Source organism: Enoplosus armatus, chromosome 21 (genome assembly GCF_043641665.1).
Source record: "Enoplosus armatus isolate fEnoArm2 chromosome 21, fEnoArm2.hap1, whole genome shotgun sequence".
NCBI lineage: Eukaryota > Metazoa > Chordata > Actinopteri > Centrarchiformes > Enoplosidae > Enoplosus > Enoplosus armatus.
Window position 1 is genome coordinate 4153425 of NC_092200.1, and position 25812 is coordinate 4179236.

The 25812-nt window shown below is 41.6% G+C and overlaps 1 protein-coding gene across 3 annotated transcripts in view; it reads right to left on the reverse strand.

Moving 5' to 3' along the window:
- The window catches only part of LOC139304352 (A-type potassium channel modulatory protein DPP6-like), a 174819-nt gene that overhangs the window by 14435 nt on the left and 134572 nt on the right, over positions 1-25812 (reverse strand). For all 3 annotated transcript variants that reach the window (XM_070928280.1, XM_070928279.1, XM_070928278.1), the window contains exons 3-8: positions 24546-24644; positions 12531-12625; positions 11991-12065; positions 10401-10453; positions 7925-8006; positions 3477-3597 (exon numbers count right to left, since the gene is read on the reverse strand). In XM_070928280.1, coding sequence (XP_070784381.1) covers positions 3477-3597; positions 7925-8006; positions 10401-10453; positions 11991-12065; positions 12531-12625; positions 24546-24644 — 525 coding nt within the window. The remainder of the gene's footprint in view (positions 1-3476; positions 3598-7924; positions 8007-10400; positions 10454-11990; positions 12066-12530; positions 12626-24545; positions 24645-25812) is intronic.

The following is a 25812-nucleotide window of genomic DNA, read 5'->3' on the forward strand; positions in this document are numbered from 1 at the left end:
TGATTTCCACAGATAATTAAAAATACAAAGGCTCAAAGATGTTATTCACAATGTTAATTAAACTGCCAGCGCACAGCTTTGTTGAATTGATTCTAAAATTGTCTCAAGTGGCAGAAAAAGACAATATTGTTTACCAGTAACTCCAAATAAGTATCCTACAATGGCAATATCAAGGAAATAGATATTAAATCTTGCATGAAATCATTAAGTTTCTTTCGTGCTGAGAAAACTGTGACAAAGCGGCTTGGAGGAGCTAAAAAAGTTCTACAAAACAATTTCCAACTGTGTGTCTCACATCAGCTTCAGCTTGTATTCACACCAAACTAAAACCAACATTTTCATTCCCTTTATTAATCTTTCCCTTTCCAGACCACAAGTGTTGATTATGTGGTTACTCTGTGGCCCGCAGGCTCAGCCACAAACAGAACGATAAACAGAACACAACCCTACGAACAAGCCTCTCGATGCAAACAGTCATCTAGCCAAACATCTATGGGGCAAACATGACTCAAATCAAAGCAACGTCGGGTTTTTATCTTGGCGAACCAGAGCCCAATAAACAGTTGTTTCCTTGGGCTGCGTCACACTGCAGGATGTGTCAGAATCAGTGCAGCCTCAATAATCAGACAGCCGACAGATGACAGAACACTTGAGACTCTCCTGAGGCGTTTTGGACTATTACGCACAGCCGACGGGGTTCTTGGCCGTGTCCCTCTAATTTTTTATTTTTTTTCCGCGTCTCTTCCAGTCTCTCCTGCATGCACACAACAAACACACACACACATATATTCATGGATTAAACAGCAATGCAAGCCAGAGGACATTCATGCCTGGCAGATTATTTGCCAACCTTTCACCCCTCAGCATCAAATCTGCCGCTCAGCGACAGCCAGAGCTTAAGACCTCATTTTTTCCTCAGCGGCAGTCTGAGCCACAGCTTGACCTTGGCCAGAGCAGATCCTGAGTCATTAGCATGGAAAATCTTCTGCCTTGCAGTCTCACTGATGAGTGTAAACATTGCACAACCTGGCGTGGTTTCTAAGCTCCCCTGCAGATGCTTGCATCACCACTAGGTCAACGCCAGATCTATTTACAGGATTATACACATTTTGTTTTTCAAAAGGGAATTCATCATTAATAGGAATGAAAGGGATTTAAGAAATAAAACCAGATACAAACAAATCAAGACATCATCATCAAATACTGGAAACTCATTTTGGCAAAACGCCTGAACAATACACCCATATGTGATTGCTGAACATCTCATTCTAAAATCATGGGCCTTAACGTGCTGCTGTAACAGCCTCCACTCTTTTGGGAAGGCCTTCCACAATATTTAGGAACCTGGCTGCAGGGATTTGCTCCAATTCAGCCACAAGAGCATTAGTGAGGTTGGCCACTGATGCGGCCTGGCTCACAATCGGTGTTCCATTTCATCCGTAAGGTACTACATGGGGTTGAAGTCGGGGCGCTGTGAAACTGGCTTTGTGCACAAAATATCATAAACACAGGAAATATCATAAAATACATATAGCATTAAGATTTCCCTTAATTGGTACTAAGGGGCCAAGCCCAAACCACGAAACACAGCAACAACATGTCCACATACTTTTGGCCATATAGCTTATCTACATCGCTCTTAAGCCACCAATGAAGGTAAAGCAGAGGTGTTGATTCAGCTTAACCTACCTTAATTGATATAAATGAGGTGGACAAAATAATATAAACACCTGTCAGTATAACATCATACAATTCAAACAAAGTACCACAAACTACGGCCTCCAAAGTGAGTATACAGTTGACTCGACGCCTCTCTGAAACAGTTTCAACTAAAACTGAACATTATAACTTTCATGTGGGTAGAATTAAGAACAGGGCTGTTTGACTAGACTGTAGCTTGGTGTACCCAATAAACTGGCCATAGTAACCACTATTACTAATCTTTGTCTCGAGCTATAGCTCAATATTTCAAGACACTGTTTGCAATCTCAACTTAAAACAATGTTTGATATCTTGAATTAATGTGATTGAATAATTAAATATTTCATGATAACAGGCTTACAAAACACAGTAAAGATAAGTGTCTCAAGATTATGACACAACATTTTCTGTTTAACTAGAGGAGGACTGGAAGAATTTCAACATGCCATCCCATCACACTACATACATTTGTATGTGCGAGAATACACAAAATACCATTCTGTGGTTCTACAATTCACTTTTATCTTGACGTTATGAAGCCGATTGTGTGTTTTATCTCTCAGTGAAAGATTTATCTGGTCAATAAACGATGAGAGTAAATTACCAAGCCTTCAGCAAGCGCATAAATATGAGTCAGGGGGGTCAGACACTGCAATAACGCTCTGATTAATGTTTAAATGGATGAGAATGGATATTGCTCTCGAAGGATGGACGTGGTTTCCAATGTCAGCCTGGCTAATGCAGAGATAAGAGGAGCCGTGGGTTGATAACATTAAATAAAAACAGACCAGTCCTGGAGAGGAAACAGCCACACAGCTCTTGTCCTGCTGCACTGGTGACCTCAGATAATCTCTGTGTCACAGCTTCTAAACCCCTCAGACGCCTCCTCGCTGGCAGCCAATCACATTATAAAACACATCTGTATTGTTTTATATTTTTCCTTGAGGATTAACAGCTTGCTGTCTCTATTTCTGCTATCTCTATATCTATGTGCTCGCCGCTCCCCATCTCCCTCTCGCTCTGTTATTAAAACACTGTTCCACTGGAGCAGAGAGTGCACCCAGCGCAGCGGATATAAATTCATTAGTTGAATGCCAACACATCACCCGTCCCCGTCTTTACTGCGAGGCACACAGGTGAGCTTTGATCGGTGGCGTTGACGCTTAGCACCGTGACATCTGTATCAGAGTGTGTACAACACACGCCACCGCTGAATTAATGCAAATCAACCGATGTAGAACATTCATTTTCGGGGCTGTGTAAAGCAGAAGCAAATTGACAGAGTTTCCATTTTTAATTTACCTGCAGGAAATCAAGAGCCACACGCCAAAAATACTAATGTGGCTGTAGACGCTGGGGAGTCAGACTGTCTCATATCATTACTCGCTAATACATGTGTAACTGCAGAGTGTTCAAATTAGAGTAATTGGATAGAGGGGGAAGATAGAGGGAGGTTCACTTTGCATATTGGCCATCATGACTTATGGCTCTGGACCTTTTTACCTTATGACCCTTTAAAATGAAGCATTGTTTACTGGCGACCCCTCATCATATGTTGCACATGCCAATGATTTGTGAGTAGTTCCACAAAAGAGGGATTTTCCCAAATCAAAATGAGGCCTAGTGAGCTGAAGGTATCCAGCCTTTCACATGAAACCAGCAAAGATTTGTTTTGTGTAGTGGAAATGTGTCTTGTCTTCTTTAGACCCCTTTGGTTTATCTTGTAATTCCAAAATAAGACTTTTCCTTCAATGGAAACATTTTGTCTGCCTTACCTTCATACAGCCAATCACTGAGCCCATTGAAGATGACGCCCTCCTTGCCAGTAGACACCAGACGAATGGAGCGGCTCTCCACCGTAGAGCGATAGTAGATGTTGTTCTCAAAAATGAAGATCTACAAGAAAGAAAGAAAGAGAGGAAACACATTTTAATCAAACTGGAAAACCCACGATGAGAGCTTCTTTTAAAGCCGCTCCCATCCTGCTGAACTGCAAGACACTGAATCCCTTCCAGCTCTTTGGACGTTGATCTGTAGCTGACCCGGACTGACAGCCTTCCTACAGGGAATTTCCTTCGGCAGTTACATCATTATTATTATCTACATGCACAAGAGGAAGCCTGAGGACAGTCTGGTATTTATATCAGACACGTTATATCACAGGTGGGAGACCTGGCTAAGGAAGAGGTGATGCTATCACAGCTCAGATCAACCCTGGGGTCGAAACACAAATTAGCATGGTGCTTCTTCACCTGTCACAGACAAGAGATCAGTGCACCTATTGGCAAAAGCACCTTTTTTTCATTAGAGGGAAAGCTTTTTTCCTAAGTTTTTGACAAAGGTACAGAGAGGAAAAAAGAAGTCTTTTCAATTTCTGATAAGACGACAAACCTTGGGACCAGATTTTGACTTTGACACTCTCCTCCACAGGCCTGCAGGGCTTTCAAGATAACTGAAGGTCAACTCTTTCATTACAGAGAATAATAGATCATCAGCACCCACAGTGAGCGAGGCAGGGCGGGGCGGCTCTTGGGGCTGGAATTTTAAAATGCTACAGCCTTAATGCCATGTTGAAATCAATCTCAGGCTATTACAGAAAAGGGTTCGCTCAGTATCTCAAGGATTATGGAATCTCTTGGCCTCGAGCTGGTATCATGGTATCAGTTTGTGAATGATTCTCCAAAAAATATTCACTCTGAGAAGTCTAAATGATTGCACGATGTAGAGCAGGAAATCCAATACTGTAGCGGTCTACGATTGCTGCATGTTGATTTTGTTACTTCTTTCTACAGTGTGAAAAGGACCAACACATGAACTTACAGTAATTTAGCATTTTGTGATCTTTTACTATATATTGTGTCTCAGCAATGAGGCATTTACTGTAGTACACACAGTGAAAAACTAAGTAGCTAGCAAAAGGTTTCTCCAGCAAACCCTGCATCTCTTAAAAGGTAACACAAATCTGTCACAATTAGTTTCTCTTGAGGAGATGCGAGCTTGGGGCCCATGTGGTTTGGTGTCACTTTGGTGCAGATGGAGTCCCTGTATAGAAGCTAATCTAGGCCACAGACCTGGCCTCGTTCTCTGAAGGAAGGTAGAGCTCTGCCAGTGATGGCTGGGATCCACGTTTATCCTCGAGAATATTTGGAGGAGATTATACAAACTTTGCTACTTTAGTTTGTTTTTTTTTTGGGCTGGTGAGAACGATGCCATGCAACTGAAACCGCACCAACATAACATTCTTTAGCAAGTAAAACTATGGTGCTGTTTGGGTAGGGGAATGTAAACAACCCCATAATGGGAGGTTTTAGCAACACACTGTGTTCTCAAGAGGTATTAAAGGGCCATGAAAATGGGCACTCGAGGTCCCCGGCTGATGAAACCTACTGACTTGAGTGACTTTTTCTCTTTTGGTTAAGATGCTCATGTTCATGTTGAATTCTAGTAACTTTTGTGATCCTTAACTTTTCATAACACCATCATGAGGATGCAATTTTTAATTGGTATACGATTTACGAGCTCAGCTGTACTTTGTGTTTAGTGCTATTGAAAACCAACACTGCCATTGTGAGCTTGTTAGCATTTAGCTGAAGTACAGCCTCACAAAGCCACAAGCATGGACTCTTGGTCTTCTTAGACTGTGTTACAAACTGGTAATGTGGACTTTGGAAAGATGTGAGCGTAGGCCAGGTAGGGAAGGTCTAGAGAAAGACGCTATCAAGATGCAATATAAAAAGTGTAGGCTCAAGAGGTTTTGGATCTTGACCCATACCAGAGATAGAATTTCATACATCTCTTTCAATCGTGTAAGTCCCCCAACTTTATGTAATTGAAATACTTAATTGCTGGAGAGCTCTTTCATTAGTTGGCCAGCATAAGCCTTAAATTATGCTTATACCGTTTGGTCTCTCTCACAAACACACACACACTATCTCTCTCTCTCTAATGTAATATAATGGTTAGGGCTCCTGGGGCTGAGCATCCAGACCTTGATTGTGTGAATTTGTGTCAGCCACGTGTTGCAGATTAGCCGGCTTCAGGGAGCAGGGAAAATAACTTATTCCATTCACTAGGGGATTTACTTTCCGCACCAAAAATAATAATAAAATAATAAAAATAAGGTAAGAAACGTTTTTGTGCAGACACATGCTTCTCTGAAAATTGGATGCCACTTATTTACCCAATTCCATTGACTTTTTAGCCTAACAAATGGCTTAACATGTGGCTGGACAGCTGTGTTTGTGAATATGGGCTTGTATGTTCTCGTTCTCTATGGGAAAGTAAAGGAGATTTAATTAAGCGCATAAGGGATTTGGGAATAGGATAACAGGTGGGCTGATTTATGTATATTAGATGTCTAAATATGATGACGCATGCCTTGGCTTACAGACTGCGTTTGCTTGTTTTAGCTGACGGACATGGCTCACTTCAACCTCCACCTCTTCGACAGAGGACATCTGAACCTTGAGGGAAACCAGCTGCTGCTCAGTTTCACGCTAACATAACTCGCCTGATGGAAGTAAAACCACTTCATGACTAATGGTGGGAAACTTGAGGCTATATCAATCTAGCGACTGCTTTAATTAATCCACTGACGAGATAACAGGTAATTAATAGCATTGTGCTGCAGGATGTTATCACTTACAGTCTGCCCTGCAAACCAACAGACTGAAGCTCATTAATGTTCTGACAAGTTCGACTGTGTGATGATGGAGGCGGAAAATGACTCATCTTGGAAGAGTTGCAAAGGACCATTGCTCCTTGTGATTCAAACAACAGTGTTTCATTTGAAATGTGATAACGAGGAAATCTCAGTGATGATTTATACCCTGAGGGACAAAATAGTTTTTGCGTACTGTTTTCAAAGACTCAAACTTATACCATTCACTTGACGAAAATGATGCCTCTGAAATATTCAGATAATCTCAGTACCAAATTCCCCAAATTTGTCTTTACGAGCTAACGTGGCCTGTCAAATTTTCTTCCAAATGCAGCTGTCTTCCCACCAAACTTGGAGGACACAGCCTGTGAATCCTTTGCAGCCATCAGTACTCCATAATCCATTGTGCTCTGGTCAGTTGTCAATGTAATGGAGCATTCAGGTGATCCTGGTCGGCTTGCAAAGTCAGAAAATGGAACGTGACAATGTCGTTTATCAGGTATTTGTGTTCAGGGGGTCATCAATCACTGGTAAATCTATCACATGAAGTGGACCAATGAAAAAGCCAGTGGGGCATGTAAATGATTGAAGTCAGGCATAAACTCATTTATATAATTATATGGATACATTTACCATTACCCTGATACCCTGTCAATTGTATGAAATGTCACAACTCCGACTGTAACATCAGGTACGATGGAACTTCTCCATTTTTACCACTGAAATTTACTCAGCCAGTTGAGGTTAATATCCTAAAATATCTGACTTTGGAATTTGACAAGGAGCACTTGAATGCATCATTAGTTTTGTTCTTTGATCCACCTTCATGGGCTGCAACCTTCAAAGGATTTGACATCTGTATAAAGATTGACATTGGAATCTGCACATAATTATAATAACGAAGTGACCCTAAAGCTGCTCTAATCAATATTTTAACATTCACATGTATGTAAAAAGGTGTCACTCGTAGTGATGAATCCACTGAGAATAATTCCCCTCAGCTCTACAGAGCCTTCTAGCGTCTTTCAGCTCAGTGTTTTGATTTTATCTCTCACAACTTCATTATTTTTGCCCACTCTCGCCGCTCTCGTCAGTGTCAAATCCACATGAATGCTAATGTTGCTCTGCGTCTGCTCGACGTATAAATAATTGCAAACACATTCACCGTATCAACTTCATGAGGTGATGATGTCAGCTTGTTGCGCTGCCCCCAAGTACCTTTCAAACCCCCTTCATCACTCATTCCAGCTCCTCCCATCAGGGGGCCGATATAAATTCCCCATTAATTCTATCTTCCATTGACTTTATAAACCGGCAGTAAAGGACACTTTGACGCAGAACTGTGCAAATTATTTGCACTTGGCTTCTTCCTGCAAAGCCACTTTAACTCTATTCTTGTAATCCAGAGTGTTTGTCTGTGTGTACTGTGTGTGTTTTGTACTTAAGCTTAGTTACAATGGATATATGTTAGGCAATAATGATGGCTTGAATCTTAACTTTGAAACATCATTGGTCAGCAGACAGAGCCGAGACCAGGGACTTCAGGGAAATTGTAGTTCTTACCAATTGCTGACCCTGGGGTCCCCAGCCTGCGTACTGCAGCTGAGCATTTCGCACTTCTGGAGGGTTCAAGTTCCACGTCTCCCTGGGGTGCACAGACAGAGGAAACAATGCTATCAGATAGAAGCCCAGACACATACACACTGAGACTGTCTGTTTCCAGCACTGCTGCAGCAGAGGAACAAGTGTAGCACATCTGAGAACAAAGGTTTAAGTGTATCCATAAATACCAACGCTCTATAACAGTGTCACCTCTCCTTATTGGGAAAAGTGCTGCGCAATGCAGGCTGCAGAATTAGAGGTGCCACTGCCTCTATGTCTTTGTCTGGAGCTGAGGATGAATGAGGTCATCAGCTGAGGTGGCGTTTTGTCACATTACCACTGGGTGGCAGCACACAAGTAGATTTGAGCATGAGAGCTGCCGACAGTGCTGTAATACTGTGAACCTGGTGTGGGTAGTAATTCAAAAGGGAAATAAGTGAGCTGACCATAATATGTATCGGCTGCCGATAAATACCAGTTAATCAAGCGCTACAAGTTCTGGCTTTTTAAACGTACTATTTTTGAAAATGTGCGTCATGGTTTTCTGTTGTCTGTCGGGAGTAAGAACATCATTTTATGTCATAATGAACATTTTCTGCTTCTCTTTCATTTTTTTTTTAACCCAAAGAAATGAAGATCAGAGAGGTGCAGACTTGTCACGCTTCACTAATGTTTGTCCCTTTCTTCAGGCATTTTAACTGTCCTACGCTGAAGGAGAAGAGAGCCAGAAGAGACAGACTGACATTGCCAAAAGCCTCAACTCACATGACAAAGCAGTTATATTATTACAGCATTGATCTCTCGGACTAGACACCATTGCATCTAATTGTTCAAATGTGTCTGTTTTGAAAGCTTGTTGACCTGTAGATGTTGTGGCAACCCTGGCTGTTTTACTTAATAACCCTCTCGCTTCACAGACAGCACTGGTGGAGGACTGGAAGTTAACAGTGTAGTTGGTGTCAGAGGTGCTTTGTAGGAGGTACAGTGAGAACAGGTTGTGAGAACAGGTGGGAATGAGTTGCTTTTAGTGCTTCACGGAGACTTTGTGAATTGATACCGGACTCTGGCTGAAGCTGGCAGACAGAGACAACTCTTCAGCGCGGATCGTGACACAGAAGTTTCCAGCAGAACGAAAGGTGGACGTATCTGTTTTTACAGTAACGTGACGAATGACTACAGAACCGTTTCCCTGACCTCTGCGGTAATTAAGTCTTTGGAGCGCCTTGTTCTGTCCCACTTCAAATCCATCACAGACCCATTACTGGACCCCCTGCAGTTCGCCTACAGGTATGTAAATGATGCAGTGAACATGGCCCTCCACTTCATCCTTCAGCACCGGGACTGCTCAGTTTGTGGGCTTCAGCTCCGCCTTCAATACTATCATCCTGGTCTGCTGCAGGACAAGCTCACCCAGCTGAGTGTGCCTGACACCGACTTCCTGTCCGACAGGAGGCAGCACGTGAAGCAAGGGAAACACATCTCAGACTCCCGGACCATCGGCACCGGTTGCCTGGCTGCGTCCTTTCCCCTCTACTCTTGTCCCTGTACACCAACAGCTGCACCTCCAGGGGGCTCATCTCTGGTGGGGATGAGTCTGCCTACAGGTGGGAGATTGACCATCTGGTGACCTTGTGGATTTCAGGAAGAACCCCGCCCCATCCTCAATGGGGGCTGAACATCAGCTCTGCAGAGGATGCACTTCCTGGGGCAGCTGAGGAAATGCCAAAGTCATGATGGTGCACTTCTACACCGCCATCATTGAGTCCATCCTCACCTCCTCCATCTCCATCTGGTTCACTGCTGCCAAAGACAAGGGCAGACTGCAGGGTATCATTCGAGAAGGTTATTGGCTGCAATCGATCCAGAGGCATGCAGGAAAGATTGTGGCTGACCCCTCCCACCCTGGACACAAACTGTTTGAGACACTCCTCTCTGGCAAGAGGCTGCAGTCCATCAGGAACAAAACCTCATGCCACTAGAACAGTTTCTTCCCGTCTGCAGCCGGCTTCATCAACATGGAGGCCCAGGACCCCCACTGACACGGACTCTTATCCCGCCCCGCAGACACCACACGTCTCTACATCTGTCTCTATGTGTTACGTTACACACATCTGTATATTGCACATATTCCTTATTCGTCATACTGTGCGTCAACTGTACAGCTCTTTCACTCTAAAAACAGATATATTGTAATATATATTGTACATACTAAATACTAATAATATTTTCACATATTTTGTTGTACATTTCTTGACTTTTGTAGTATCTTTTTTTATTTTCTCTTACAATGTTTATTGTTATTGCACCAAAAACCCAAAGCAAAAAACCCGATTCTGATTCTTTAAGTGTCGCAGGCAGCGAGGTCAGGTGAGATATTACAGGATAAGATAATGAAATACAATGTAAATGGAACAATGCAGCCCTGTCGCCTACTTACGGAGTCTCCAGACTGCAGATGATGTAGAAAGCTGTGTAAGAATGCTGGTACACCTGCGGGAAAGGATTCACATTAGATCACTTCACATGAAACAGGTGTAGTACAAATCAATGTGGATGTCACAGTTAAGACTTACTAATGAGAATGCAAAAGAGGAAAAACGGCATTGCCAACAATGAACTCTTTGAACTTAACAATGAAAAGGAGAGCTGTTAGTGGAAAATAAGAAAATAATAATAGAAATAGTTAGCTTTAGAATTATATTGTTATAGTTTTTTGGGTCAATATTGGTGAACAGTTCCATTACATATCAAAACAAAAGGTTTGAGAGTAACTTAACACCCCCTGACCTCCAGTGCATTAACATCTCACCTTGCTGCAGTGATGCACAAGTGTACTCTAGGGTGTGTCCGTACACTGTGACATCACTGTGTGTGGTTAGAGAGAGGGCAGAGAACAAGGCTTTTCAGCCTGGTGTTAAGTTACTCTTCAGTCTCCAAATCAATATATTAGTCATTCTTTGGAAGCTGCTATGGATTTGACTGTCCACTCAGGATGTGAGATCTGATCTGATGTCTTAAAGAAACCATACGCTAAAAACCTGGAATGATCTCTTAACACTCACCTTATATCTTTAAAATCTTAACTATGCATGAATAGTTCTTGACAGATGATTACTGATAAAAACAAACAAACAAGATAGTTTCATCTTGTGTATGCTACAAATGTGTTTATGAAGAGTGCAGGAATGTATTAAGTCACTGCCCACTAGAGACACATTTACATTGAAACGGAGGATGGTTAGTGTTAGTATGCAAACACTATGTTTATTGTGAACAGCCGTGATCCATATGACATGTAATAGTGATGAGGTGAGTGTGCCACAGTGTGACTGTGTGCTGCTCCAGTGAGCGTATAGGAGGAATGACTGTCATCTATCAAGGTGATGGAGGTTTGGATGGAATAACTAATGCAAACACATGCAGTACAACGCCCTAGACATCTCGTGTGTCGTAACATTTTCTATTCATCTCAGGCAATAACACAAGGTTATATCTCTGCCAGCATCCTTCACGCACTAACAACGGGCATAAAACTCTGTACAGTGACTCAGTGGTGAAGCAGAATGAAGCAAACACACAGATATTAGCTGACAAAATAAGATTCAATATATTCGATCTACCAACATTAGGAGCTGAAATGCTTTGATGCATATCAAGAGGCTGGCAGAGCTGATGTAGTCATGGGACACTTTATTCAGGATTGCACAGAAATTATAAATTCCCGGCCAATACTTCCTGTTCCTTCTGTCGATCTCATCCCCCTCCCTGCGAGCCCGTGCAGCGCCGAGGGGTTTGTTTTTGTTTCTGCCTCCCTTGCTACAGTTCCACTCGGCTGTGCTGGCCCCCGCCGCCATCGCTGACAGGCAGTGGTGTGCGACAGGCCTTCACACCCCGCCATGATTACTTTCCCCTCCTTCCTCTCTTCCCTGCCTTTGCTGTACTATACCCCACCCCCAGTGGAGGCGGCTGACATATTTGGCTGTCAGTTTGCTAATTCAAAAAACAAGCAAACAAATGAGAAGCTCACCGGTGCAACGTTGTAGGCCAGCAGCACATGCTTCATGTCAGGAGACACCTCATACTTGCTGGCTTTGTACATTTCCTGAGAAGCAGAGGCAGATGTAAGAAAAAAAAAACACAAAAAGATGAGACCTTTAACCATGCGTGGTATTTTTTCATTAAACTAGTCCTTAAATGACTGCGTTTGACGGATTGCTCGGCTCCTGCAGCAAATGGGAGTTGCATTAATCTTTGCACTAGGGCTTGGCGATTTGATGGCGGACATAATGTTGTGTGTCGTCACCCAAGCCGCTGCAGCGCTGACGCTACATCTCCATCTCGACGTTTCCCCACATAACCAGGCCCCAAGTTTTAACTATGCAGTCCACATTTCACAGTAAGAATGGATCATTTGATTAAGCTTTGTAATAAAAAAAGAGCTTTGGGTGCTTTGATTTGCTGACGCTATAGAGAAAAGTTTTAATTTAATTCATGGGCAGCCATGGTCAGTTCTTCAGTCCTGTGATTGTGAGAGAGTAAGGGAAAGAAAAGATGACAAAAGACTTACAAACTTCTTGTTATGCACCAAGATGGTCTTTTCGTCCGTGTCGACGTTGAACTTGACGACGTCGCCATCACGACTACGATACAATAGCTCATTACCTGCAAGGAGAGGAAGAGAGAGACTTTGATTTCATGGTGTATCATGTAATATCATCTTTAAAACTCACTGACGCATACAAGAACATTACTCTAATGGCCGCACACAAACACATAACAAAATCTAATTCTTTCAAAATAAGACAAAAACATTCCTGAGAAAAAAAAGACAAAATGTAGTATGGCCAAATATCCTCAGATTCACCCTGTGGGTCAAACAAATGGGCAGACACATTCCCTGCCCTTTTGCAGCCAGAACACGAGAGAGCTATAATTAAGCTCCTTACATAGAGATCCTGTAACACTTGACACTCAACATGCAGAGAACAAATGTTACTCAGTGACATGAGACAGCGAAAGATCACTTAGTACAACCAAGGAAGTCATGAACTTGGCCCTCCGTGTTGTAGTCTAATAATTCAGCAGTAAAACAGGCATATATATATATATATTCTGTACAGGAAGTGGCACTATCCATTGAAAATGTTGCTTAGCAGCTGCTGGCTGGATAGAAAAAGCAAATATTCAATGTTAATGAAGATATTAGCTGTCTTGAACATTGACAACATAATTGAATTTTACGGGATGCTTCCATTTATTACTTTTTTAATATCAAAGGCATATCAAATTAGGCTTGTTTGAGAGTTTTAATAATCTATCAGCAACCACAAAAGTGCAACAATCATCAATGGGTCACTAAGTGGATTCAAATATAAAAGCAGGTCTCGGAGAGCAGGGCTGCCCAATTAACTGTATAATGATTGTGATCACAATTTTGGCTTCAACAATTAATCAAACTTTATCGGTTGCGATACTACAGCCTTGTTATGTTTGAGGTGTTTGCTCTGGTGTGTCAACTCAAGTGCTCCCTACTCAATCATACACCGTCTGGCTACTAACAGGCCTTTGTTTCAAGTACAGTGTGATTAAACACTTTCAGCTTCCCAAACACTGTTGCAGCTGCTGGTCAGTCTGCCAGGCGACCTGCAAGTTTATTGGAATGTTTATCGATCAATAAAGGCCCAATATGACTTATTCTTATCTTTCAGAAGTTTTAAAGAGAGTCTTACTTTGATTTAAAGATTTGTTCATGTAAAATCTTACATTTATTTATTATCTATGGGTTATATTTATAGGGTATTTAGGTTTATTGTACCAATTTGACCTGTTCAAGTGCAATAAAACCATTAAAGTGAACCATTTAACAATGTTGGTGTAGAAAACAGGTCAGTAAGTGAGTTCTGAAAGCTCAAATTTTCAGCACCGTGCAAAAGTAATGCACAATTGAGCGGTATTGATCAACAACCCAACAAACTCTTCTGCAGATAAAGCAAGCTATAGCTATATCAGACTGTGAAAAATTACTTGGGTTCAAAGCTTACATATTTCTCTATAACACAGGGCAACAACAAAAGTTCAAGTTTGGGGGAAAAGACACCCACAAGTGTTCTCTATCAAACCTTTTGACGGTCAAAAACTCTAATCTGTTCATTAGGACTGTGCGGGTCCAAAATTTACAGCCGCAAAACTGCCATCACAATGTGAAATCCTGGTAAGTACATCTGGAACGAGTGAGAAGAGAGAAAGACTCAAATACAGAAATCTCTTAAAAACTAAAACAGTTCTAACTAGAAGAAATCCCTTCACTCATAAGAAGAACCTAATTGAGGAAACAATTACGAATACAATACACCTTTATACGTCCTTTACACAGCGTACAGAACGAGGCAGTGACATTAACCCAAAATAAAAGAAGTCATTTTTGAAGAGAACTTTTCAGCTTTCTACCAGGTTTAACAAAAGTGCTGTAGTGGCTGACCTACTCGACGCCATAGAAAAGGCTCAGCTTGTGCCTGAATACAAACGTTTCCAGCGCAAACACAGTGAGTTCAGGCCACTAGAGGAAACCCTTGAAAGGAGCCATTATTTGACAGATGTATGAAAGTTCACACTGCTCCTCATCCGTCAGGCCTTTATCAGGGAAGGATACGTTTAATACAGCAACTGCCCCCTTTCACCTTCAATCTATCGGCGCTCCTCCGTCTTATTGCTTTAGTGATCCATAGGCGCACGAGCAACCACGCCATTTGCAGAGGTAATTAGAAGCCAGAGATTGTTATGCAGAGAGCTCTCTATCTGCTAGCATATCTAATTGTCCATTAGAGGTGACAAAATTACCATCACAATGGCTTTAATTCAGAACGTGCTTGGGAGAGCACTTTCAGACATTTTTAGATTGGCATAGCCAAACGCCCCCTCAACAGCTTTTGTCTCCTTGTTAAAAACCATCGGCATACTAACAAGGGCATAAAATAGACTCCTTCATGGAAATCATGGTGATAAATAAAAGAAGAGTGCTGCTTTTTTGCCACCATGCTCCATTATTTTAGTTTGACTCCGTTTGGCATCCTGATAAACGATCTACTTTTATATATATATGAAATGGTAATTGCAGATGATGGGGCTTGAATGTGTAAAAAGAAAGACAATATGGTGATAAATCACTGGTAGGAGAGATTGAATGGACTTTATTTTGCTTCGTGACTTCGCTCTGTTTTCATAGCTTCATTTCAAGCTAAGAGGCCTGCATCTCTTTAAGGCACCTTTCATCTTTATTCCTCACCAAATCACCGGTCTTCTTCTCCTTTATCCACACGCCCCAAGACACCTCAGATATACCGCAGATCTTTCAAATCCTTCCCATCACTGCCCTTTTATAAGCCCTCCTGCTGAGTTCATCATTTTAGACCTTATCATCCCTCCTTCACCTCTCCAACTCTTTGTTTTCTGCTCTTTCAAAAACCGAAAGGCATCTATTCTTTCACACTACCCTAGGCATTATGTCTTCCCTTCAATCTATCTCTTTCTAGCCCTCTCTCTTTCTCTTTCCCCTCCAACTTCACTGCATCAGCCCAGGGCGCTGTTTTCTGCTCTGATCTACACCTTTCCACGGCAGTATGTCTTATTAATACAGCGTCCTGCCCTGGGCACAGCCCTAACCCAGCCTCCCTCCATGGAGGCAGAGATACGAGGTGACACACTCGAGAGTGAGAAAGTGAGAGACGAGGACCAACGCTATATATTGAGTTTGTACAACTCATCTCCATGGAACTTTAATATGCAGTCATTTACCCTGGAAACTGACACTTTTAAAGAATCATTTATGTTTAACATTAGTCTTATTTTTATAGTTTCAAGCATCATGTGTAAAACTTCTTTTTAGCAGCGCTAAAGCATCTGACTTGATGGGTACAACATTAATTTCATTCCACTACGTCCTTCTCCTCTCGCGTGAAACAGGTTCTTTTCTAATACTTCCATGGCTTCACTGTAGTGTAGGCTTCATTAACGCTTCAACCAAGCCCTTTTGCCTCATGTGCAATATGACTGCTTAATTAGAGAGACAGAATAGAGCAGAAAGACTAGTTAATACTACTTCAAGGAAAAATCGACACTACTAGCCTCTTGCAGTGAAATAATAGACTTTTTATAATGTTGCTCATTCTGTTGTCTTTGCAGTCCTCCTCATCCATTCCCACTCAACGCTGTCTTGAAGGCACAACTGTAGTCACATCATTCACTGCAGTCAGTGTTCTCCTGAGTGTGTTTTGTTCCAGTTGAGAGGGTTAAAAACCGGCATGTTCTACCAGAGAGATGTCGTAACAGGCTGATAGGTTGGATTAGTAAGGAGAAAAATGTCTGCTTATATATGTTTTTAAAAATATATATAATTTAACTTAAGCACTCTTCAAATGTTGGAAATGTCCTCTTGTCTTGAGCATGAAAGTAATACAAACCGATAATAGAGAAATAATGTCACAGTAGGAACAGATATACTACAGAAAAGGCCCTAACCTCCACATATTACATCACCATCTGATTATAAAACACACTCTGTGATTGAAATAGCAGGTTTCTGTAGGCTATATGGTTAGCTGTGAGATGAGGCAGGGTCGAATTGTTAAATTCTAGATTTTTCTCGTCGGTTCAGGTCATTTGTCCACGCCCCAAGGCCGCAGATGATGACTGGTCTGATGAAAGCGACACAAGCTCCTGGGGGAGAATTATGGTATCTGTCTGTGGTTAAATAAAATTAAGTCTCTAATGCAGTAATACAATCTTAAATCTTTGCCACCCATTGGCTGAGATATGTGGTGAAATATGGGTTCATAAAAAATTCAATCAGAGGTTTAATTAAAAATCTCCCCCTTATATTTCTAATAATTTAGATTCATTCTTGTATGTTTCTTGAAAGGGAATTCCACATAATAACTGGGTGTGTTCTTTTCTCTACTGTTGCAAAGCTGCACTGGCGACACCACAGAATTTGAATTCCCATTTCTGACCGACTTGATAAATGAGGATGCTAACAAATGGATGGCAGAGAAAAACAAATGAGCAGAAACCTCAAGTATGAACCTGCTGACGAAATATGAAACCACCCAGGGCTACTGCCAACCTGCTGCCGGCCAGCACTTCACAGTGGAAGTCATTTATGTTTATCAGGAATGCCAATCAGCGTGTGCCTGCTGGTTTCATTTCTCGCTGCCTCTTTTGCTTCTGAGTTCACCATTAAGGTTGAAAAAAGACAAACCATGGCATATTGCCAAGTCATTTCTGTTTCATGCTGTTTGACTTCTCAAATACAGATTCAAAAGTGTCCAAGCTAAATTCTATCCTTATCCTATAAGTATTGACATATTGCATACTGTTGACACCCTTCTCATTAGACCTTCAACATCAGGGTCCTGGAAATAACCAGCTTCAGATGAGACTGACTCAAATACCTTGTTCCACCCTTCTTAAGTTAAGACAGCCACCAAAAACAATTCAGTTTAATCCTTATTGTGGACTGCAAAGACCACCACGATACAGTATTTGCTGGTAAAATGCCCTTTAACATTAAACCATGCACACAGGCCAGCTTTCAAACCTTTTCTGAATTACGCCTCCTTTGAATTCAAATTCAAGGACATCAGAACCCGAGATGATCACCACTTGAACAGGCATAAACAGCAGCAGGTCAGAGCCAAAACTGAAGGACTCAGCAAAAAGAGCTGCACAGGGGAACGAAGAAAAAGCTCCAAGATTTGCTGAGTAAAAACAAAATGTATGCCCCAGTAACACAGGTGCATTTAGGAGGCATCAGACAAGAATAACTTTTAAATATGCCATGATATCATCATAGTTATATGCATATGAACTCAGCCCCAAGAACCCTGTGATCTGGCTACACTGTCTGCTGCAGTCAGACCATGTCCTTTTAGTCTATTACCTCTGAAAGCAGTTGAGAAGAGAATTTGCTAAACATTAAGTCTTTAAAAACTCACCCACTGCTCATCTCACTCCATATTCCTTCCAAGATGAGTCCCGTGGGAGCACGCAAGTGTTCTCAGAAACCCTCCATCAACTTGCTAAAACCAATGGGCCTTTTTTTGTAACCTGTAACTTCACTTTGCAATTAATCCTTAAGTCTTTGTGTCATTGATTTGCCTCACTGCCACTGAGGTGACGGTCATTTCATCAGCGTCTGCTAGCTGTTCATATACTCCTCATAAACCCATAACCTCTGCTGCCGCTTGATTCGCCATCGTCATGTGGTCCAGCTTCCTCTTTTCCTTGAGGGTGTGCTTCCTTGTGCTTTCGCACCTGTCACTGAACTTGAAAAAGACCCGCCCCTGCTCATATTAATTAAGATCATTAGGCTAATGCCCATAAAATAACAATTATAACAATAATAATGATGACAATAAACATCACAGCAGTGATCAGGCTGTCTTGTTTGACCAGCAGGAAAGTCTATTTCAATATTATTCTACAAGCTCTCCGAGTTACCTCACTGATCAAATACTTCCATATTTGAGTTATTTGTGATAATTATTCATAATTCCCAAACCGAATCATACAACCATTTGAGTCAGAACAACTGCAAGTACATAATGTACGCGTACGAATGTGTTTGTGGGATCGCTGTAATCATCCAGCGGGCCCCTCGCTGTGGAGGGATGCTCTGCTGTGTTACACAAACACAACTAAGCTATGAATTCTCAGTGATAAGACTGCTGAAGTGAATTCAGAGGATTGTGAGTCCATTTCACGGCTTAGATGTGAATGCCATGTGCAGGAGGAATTATAGGGATGTGGATTGTAGGAGCACTTGCAGGATATTCAGCTGTCTGTCTAAACATACAGCTGCTGCAGAAATATTCCATCATGCATGTACTGCATTTATGCCATAACAACACAGATGATTCTGCGTACAGAACTGTGAAACTGTGATAAGTATATCACAAACAACAACTGCAGATGTTGTAGTTAGCGATGTTTGCAGCTGCTGAAAAGAGGACAAAACACCACTACCCCTAGTGTGTGTGCGTATGTGTGTCTATGTGTGTGTGCAAGCGTATCTTTTTCTGTGTGTGTGTGTGTGTTGTTAATTAACACCGTCTCTCTGTCTTCCTTCCTCTCTGCAGACTAAACAGACAGCACAATTGGTGATTTTTAGGCAGGTTTGCTTGCTACTATTATGTGGGATTGTGGTGCGGTGGGACTGAACTGGCAGCCTGTAAAAGATTGCTAAATGCATGAAAATACAACGGCTGCTGCTATCACAGTAAAAATCATGTTAGATGGGGGAAGAGATGCGATTAGACAGAGTAAATAGTATAATACAATTAAAAACACCAACTAACAATAATAAGCTGATAAACTGACTTCATCAGCTAGTCTGTTAGCTGCCTTTCAACAATGGCTGTCATTTTTAGGCAGTCAATAGCAAAACTGATGATCGTCTAAAATTCTGTCGGAAATCAGAAACTACAAAGAAACTCGTGCTATTACCCTTTCCACATTTGCTGCCAACCTTTGGTACTTGACGGTACTTCAGTACCCAGTCCTGGAATTCAAAGCGTACAGGTGTCGCACAGTTAACTATGGCTTAGTTTAGAGGCAGCAGTCATTGACACTCATACAGCCAGTCAAGGACCTGCAGAGAGGGCATTTCAAAACCTTGGAGCATTGTCAGTGAAAGGCCTGAAAAGACAGGTTTTCTGTTTAGCCCTTGACCCTGCAACTGCAGAGAGACCCTGCATGAGTTCTTGAGACTGAGCTTTGGCTCATAACAGGTTACAGTGTAAAGATCTAACTTGCAATTTAGTCCCTACTTTAAGTTCTGATCAGATGTTTTGTGCAACGCGAAGCTGTGACATTGCTTCAGTAATCAAGACGAGAATCATAAAAGCGAGTAGGACTTCCTCTGTGTCACTGTGAGAAATAATCTACGTAGTAGTGAATCTAAAAGTGGCAGGATTCTTAAGTTGGACAAAACATGACAAAAGTTCGAAGCTCAAAGGTGACATCCAACTCTTCAGAGGTTGCCTTGACGTTAGCAGCTAAGAGACTGCTGGATTTGTCACCAGACGCACTGAAGCAAATGTATAATACCAAAGTCTGCTCTTCAGCTCTGCATTTTAAAATTCCTCCCGGAGTATTAAAACGCTGCACACCATCAGTAGTTTGTGACAGCTTGTTTCTGTCAAAAGGCTATTTGTCTCACCACTTCTGCTGCTTTCTGGGGGCTTGAGCGCGACGTCCTCTCAGATTAAGCATCAGTCGTGCTTTCTGTTAAACTGGACCATCTCAAAAGGGGATTTTTGCACCTGCTGCTTCACATAATGTTACCAGTTTACAACGGCTGATTGTCTGTGACAGTGAACGAACACTGGATACTAACAGTGAATGTATGGGCTAATTTGATATGTCTCATTGGTAAGAAAAAGACCTATTGCAGAACTCCATTAACAAATGACATTCACATCATTACTCATGCTGTTTCATGGGAGCAGAGCTATGAAAAGTCAATAAGGGAGCGAGACAACTGGCTAATCTTCTCCAAAGTGATTGCTTTACATAAACATTAGAGCTGAGAGGTTGTGCATCACTCAGGAACAAGGTAATTCTCCGACATGCACGCACAAGAGTGTACACACACTGACAATGCAAACATGACTATGCTTCACTCTTATCTAAATCACAGTCACAAGTCCCTTTCAAAGTCACGGTGATAACACTTTTAGGTAGTCCCAATCGGTCGACGGCTTTACAAATGGCTCCCCCTTCACCATATTTAACAAACATCAGCGAGACAAGAGGCATCCTGGAGCGGCAAACAAGAGGAATGTGGCCATTAAAATGGCAAGCAGCTGCTCTGAGCGCCTGCGTTGTGTCCCACAGGGCTGGCTTCACCTTGGTGGTGTGAGAATGATGTTGATGCCGCGTCGGCTTGATTCAGATGGAGTGGTAAAAAACAGGCGTATGTGAGATATCAGCGGTGTCTGCTAACTGTGCAATTACCTAACCAGGGAGACTTATAGTGATGGCTTCAGAACATGATCAGAATACTGAGGCAGAGTGCAGTGGGAAGTACTTTATGGAGCTTGTGTACATCACAGAATCACGGGATAATTTCAGTTTATTACAACTTGGGTTCACTTTGTTCTTCTTCACTTCTACTGGGTATGGAAACATCGCAGTCTCAGGTTAATTATTGAGATCCGGACATGAAACAAGCAATTTTCAAACGAGCCAGATTATAAACCACGTTACTTCAGGAATGCACCGATTCCGACATGTAGCAGTGCAGGTACTGACCTTACTAAGTGTTTCCGCTATCAGTTCATGTTCATTCAGTCACAGTCGTTTTTAGCGCTACAGCAGCTCCTGTTCCCGTACATAAAAATGATCCTAATGACTCCCACACAGCGAGGTATACACATTTAAATTTGTGGAAAAGAGAGCACCAGTAGCTGATCTGTTGTCAGCACTTGCACATACTATGAGTGAGAAACTGAAAGCGAACACATCCCGAGTGTTGGTAATAATCCTTCATCGCGTAGGAAAACTGTGCGTCTGGACAACTATGCTAAGTGCTGCATGGTAGGTCAAAGTTAAAACTACAAAGTCGGTCTATAAACTGTGATAGCTGTTTACAACGAACAATGCAGTCAATCATTTTCCCATTGGCCTTTATTTTCACTGGCCAATCAAATGCATGCAAGTGTACATTCCTGGAACAGGAAGTTTCTACTGTTAACCTGTTGATTGCTGACACAGAAGATAAAACTGTATAACTTTACAGAAATATAAAATCTTTTCTCACAGTTTTATGTTCAGTGTTTTGGCGTCTGATCAGCCTTCAAACTAATGGACCTATCATTCAAACCCGCCTTCCATCGTCTCACAGGAACCTGAAGCAACCGACACAGCTCCTTTGCTTTTTCAACACAGGGCTGTTTGCAGTCTCAACAGCGGTAACCTGAAGGTCTGATTGTTTGACTGGTCATGTTTCTTGCTCCGTCTTACTTATCCAAATCTACCCGAATCTCAGGAATTAACTTGGTGAGTAAGATAAGAACGATAGCCAAAACTGCTAATAAAACCCAAGTCTTAATAAACCAAAATTACCCATTGAAATGATGATCCATTGTCTGCACAGGCAGGGATCGCAATTTCTGCAACCATCATGAGGAGCAGAGAAAGAGCACCTAATGATACTTTACAGACTATATTTAAGCTAATACTGTTGGACAAGACATGAGGAAGCTATTTTTTTTTCTGGTAAAAATAGCCTGTTATATGATCATCGAGGATACTGGAGGTTACATTCAGTCTGTCTCCAAGGAAGTGATTGATAGGTGGAGACAGCCAGAGGTAGGGAAAACATAAAACCGGGGCTAAATTTGGTTTGAAAAAAAAAATTCAATTTCAGCCTCCAACCAGGGAAGCCATTACTGCAGATCCTATAGACAGCCCTGAAAGCATGCAGGTTGGTCGAGCACCGGGTCTAGTAAAAATGACACACTAACAAAGACAAAATAATCAGCTGATGGATCTCTCTCTCTCTCTCTCCCTTTTTCTCTCTCTTTCTCACCTCCTTGTCAGCAGTATCTAATGATACACTAAAAATACCTCGAGATCAAGGATGGTACTGTCAACAGCACAAAAAGGAGGAGATGAAAGAGGGTGCTGCTTTCTAATGATGACTCTTGTTTCCAGGCTGCTGCTGTATGTATGGATTATTACAAAGACCCTTTCTCTACAGTACCTCTCTTTTCTTTGACTCTCGTCTTGTGTTAAGGGAATATTTGTAATCATAATGCTCTTACGTAATTCAACCTCTCTGTTGCTGTTAGAAATATGCTTCTAATCGCTGAGAACACTGAGGAACAGATGTTAGATTCCAGATGTGTACAGTACCGCCACAGTTTGTGATGTTCACCCACGCTCATTCAAGTGTGAGCGATTTGTTTACAACTTTTGTGGGTCACAGCTAGTAATGGTGACAAATCAGCAATATGAGAGACGTGTCATCCTTAAGCACAGATGGGGACCTGCATCTAAACCAACACATGAATCAGGCCAGACAATTACCCAGCTCGTCATCTGAGATCCAGAGGAATGGCATCTTCCCGTCACTAATGTAATAAATATGGGTTTTCAGCTTTCTAATTACCGCCAATCACAGAGGGGAAAGCTTTGCGATTTCAGGATTCGAGATGAGATTTAACAGCTGCGCCGCTTCCAGGAGCCATCTTAGATCCTGTGATTGGAGGAGACAGCTTCGCTGGGCACGAGAGAAGACAAAATCCACCTCATTAATCCTTCAGCTGTACACATTCCTCACATCTTGGATGTGTGATCGTTCTCTTCACTGCCGCGCAGAGACATGTGAGGCTGCGTCAAGTCGCTGTTTTACCTTGATACAAAATAAAGTACATCATTGTCTCTCATTGGCTCCCTGCGGTGTTGTCAGCGTTCATGTTGTCACAGTCCCGCTATTAAAAAAACAAGCCTTTGAAATTGGCGGTGATGAATTGTAACAACAGCAGCATCCGCACGCTGTCATTGATCACGGAAAAATGAGGGTTGTGGTTACAGGTAATTGGGTAGCTATTGAAGCATATGGAATAAATCATTTGGAGGGATGTCAGACAACAAGGACACACACACACACACACACACTCATACACAATGTACAGAAACACACAGTTTCACAAAGAATGAAAGAAACAACACTCGTACTTCTAGTAAATACTACACTTGCTGTGTGAGACATATTCAACCCCTATTTTTTGTCGTTTGTTATAAAGCTAAAAGCAGAAATCTATCATTAGCGGCACTATTCTTACTATAATAACTGAATTCATACAGGCTGTTTTCAAAATACTTACACCAATAGCTTTAATATGTGCAACATTATTGCCAATTACCACTTATGAGACGTCTTTCAGGAGCTTTAAGCTGTTTCATGAGGCGTCATCAGGCTTTGAAACTGAACTCCGGAGGCACTTGAACGGTATTGTTTGTGTTTGGTCACTTTGTATTCTTCATGTAACTCTCTCGCCTGTTTCTCGAGGCGTTGGAACAGATTGGCTGTAAAGTTTTGTGTTGTCATCACAACATTTCGTCTGTGCTACAGTAAATCTGCTCTTCTGCATCTGAAACGCAACCAAATCAGTTGATGTCACTTCTTTTTTTCAGGACCAGTTTAAGCACTGCCCTTCCTGATTCTGATCAGTCAACAACTGGTAAAGAGGACTCTCACATATGAAGCTCTCTGCTTTTTGCAAAATAGGATTTCAAAATGCCTGTTGCATTATGCAAATTTAAACAACTAGAAAGCAAAAATTTATCCAAAAAGCACTGAAACTCTTCCTCTTTATGAAGACGAACCGTTGCCTGTTTAAACATTAGACATTAGATATATCCAGTATTCCCTTCTCTTGCCTTTCCCACAATTGGGATGGAATATTTATATATATGGGAATATTTTCTAACAACCTGACCTCTTTGCAGTTTTTGCATGCTCAAATCCAGTTCTAATTTAATAAACAGTGCAACCCTTAAATGAAATAGGAATACTTACTGCTTATCCATTTGGCGTTGGGGTCGTGAACCTTGAAGTCTTTACTAAAGAGGTCTCCGACTGTCACCTTGCCTTTGAGAGCCAGGCGGTCATCCTCGCCTGCAGAGGAAACAACCACAACATTAACATAAATTCAGCAACTCTCCTTGTGCATCATTTACAGAAACTCACAAAACTTAACATCTTACACTTGTAGGTTTTTCTTTCCATAACATCCTGGAGTGAGTAGAATAGTAAAACTGTTTTATAAGCTTATAAAACCTCAGCGGAAGAGTATGAAACACAGTCACTTGACAATAATGCCTCTTCATAAGAGAGGGAGGTTGTAGAAAAGTATGTTAAACAGGACCAAAACAATGCTCGAGTGCACGTCTGTAAGGTCATGTTGGGACCTCACTTGTCCTCACTACTTGAGTCTGAGTTTATATAATTTAGAGCAAAATGCAACGTGGTTCCAATTTCAGTCTGGTTCTCAATCTAGAAACATTTGCAAGATCAGTTTCCTGTAATCCTGAAGAAAAAAGTGGGTGGGTTACTCCACTTTAAGATAATTAGGCATGAGGAAAATGCTTTTACCCAAAGCTGTAATGGCACACTGCATATCATCAATGTGTGACATTTAAAACAGATTCAAAACAAACCTCCATGTTGCTGTAACTTTAGTAACTTTTGTATTGTTGGATAGTTGGGGCAGAAACACATCTCATACATATTAAAAAGAAAAATAGGTGAGACACAAATAAAACTAGGTGCTATAAAGAAAAGAAAAGGTAAGATAAGAATGATTTTCTTGCTACTTCTGACAACAGAAGCAGAGAGAATATATAATGTCCTCTTGACACATTTTGATCTCCAACTGCATCTTAACAACTTTTTCCTGCAGGCTGCAACTGTTCACCTTTAAGAAGGATAAAGAGCGTAGCTGAGACAGAGAAAAAGACAACACACACGTAAAAATAACAAAGCAGAGCATCGTCTTCACTCCCTCTGGCCTTTCATTAAGACTAGTGCGGCTTCAGATCATCAAACCAGACATGCATATTTACAGCAGATGCCTCCTGCAATTCATTCCAGCCTAATATCATCCATCAGTGCTCATCATATCATCCCCTGCTACATAACTGACTCATTTCCCCTTCATATATGTGGTGGGAGCATAAAAAACAAAAGGATATATATCAGGAGATCTTGTTGAAAGGTGCTATACACATATAGTTGCCTTGCATCTAGCAGGAGGATTCTCAGCCTGAAATTTTATTTTGGTAAG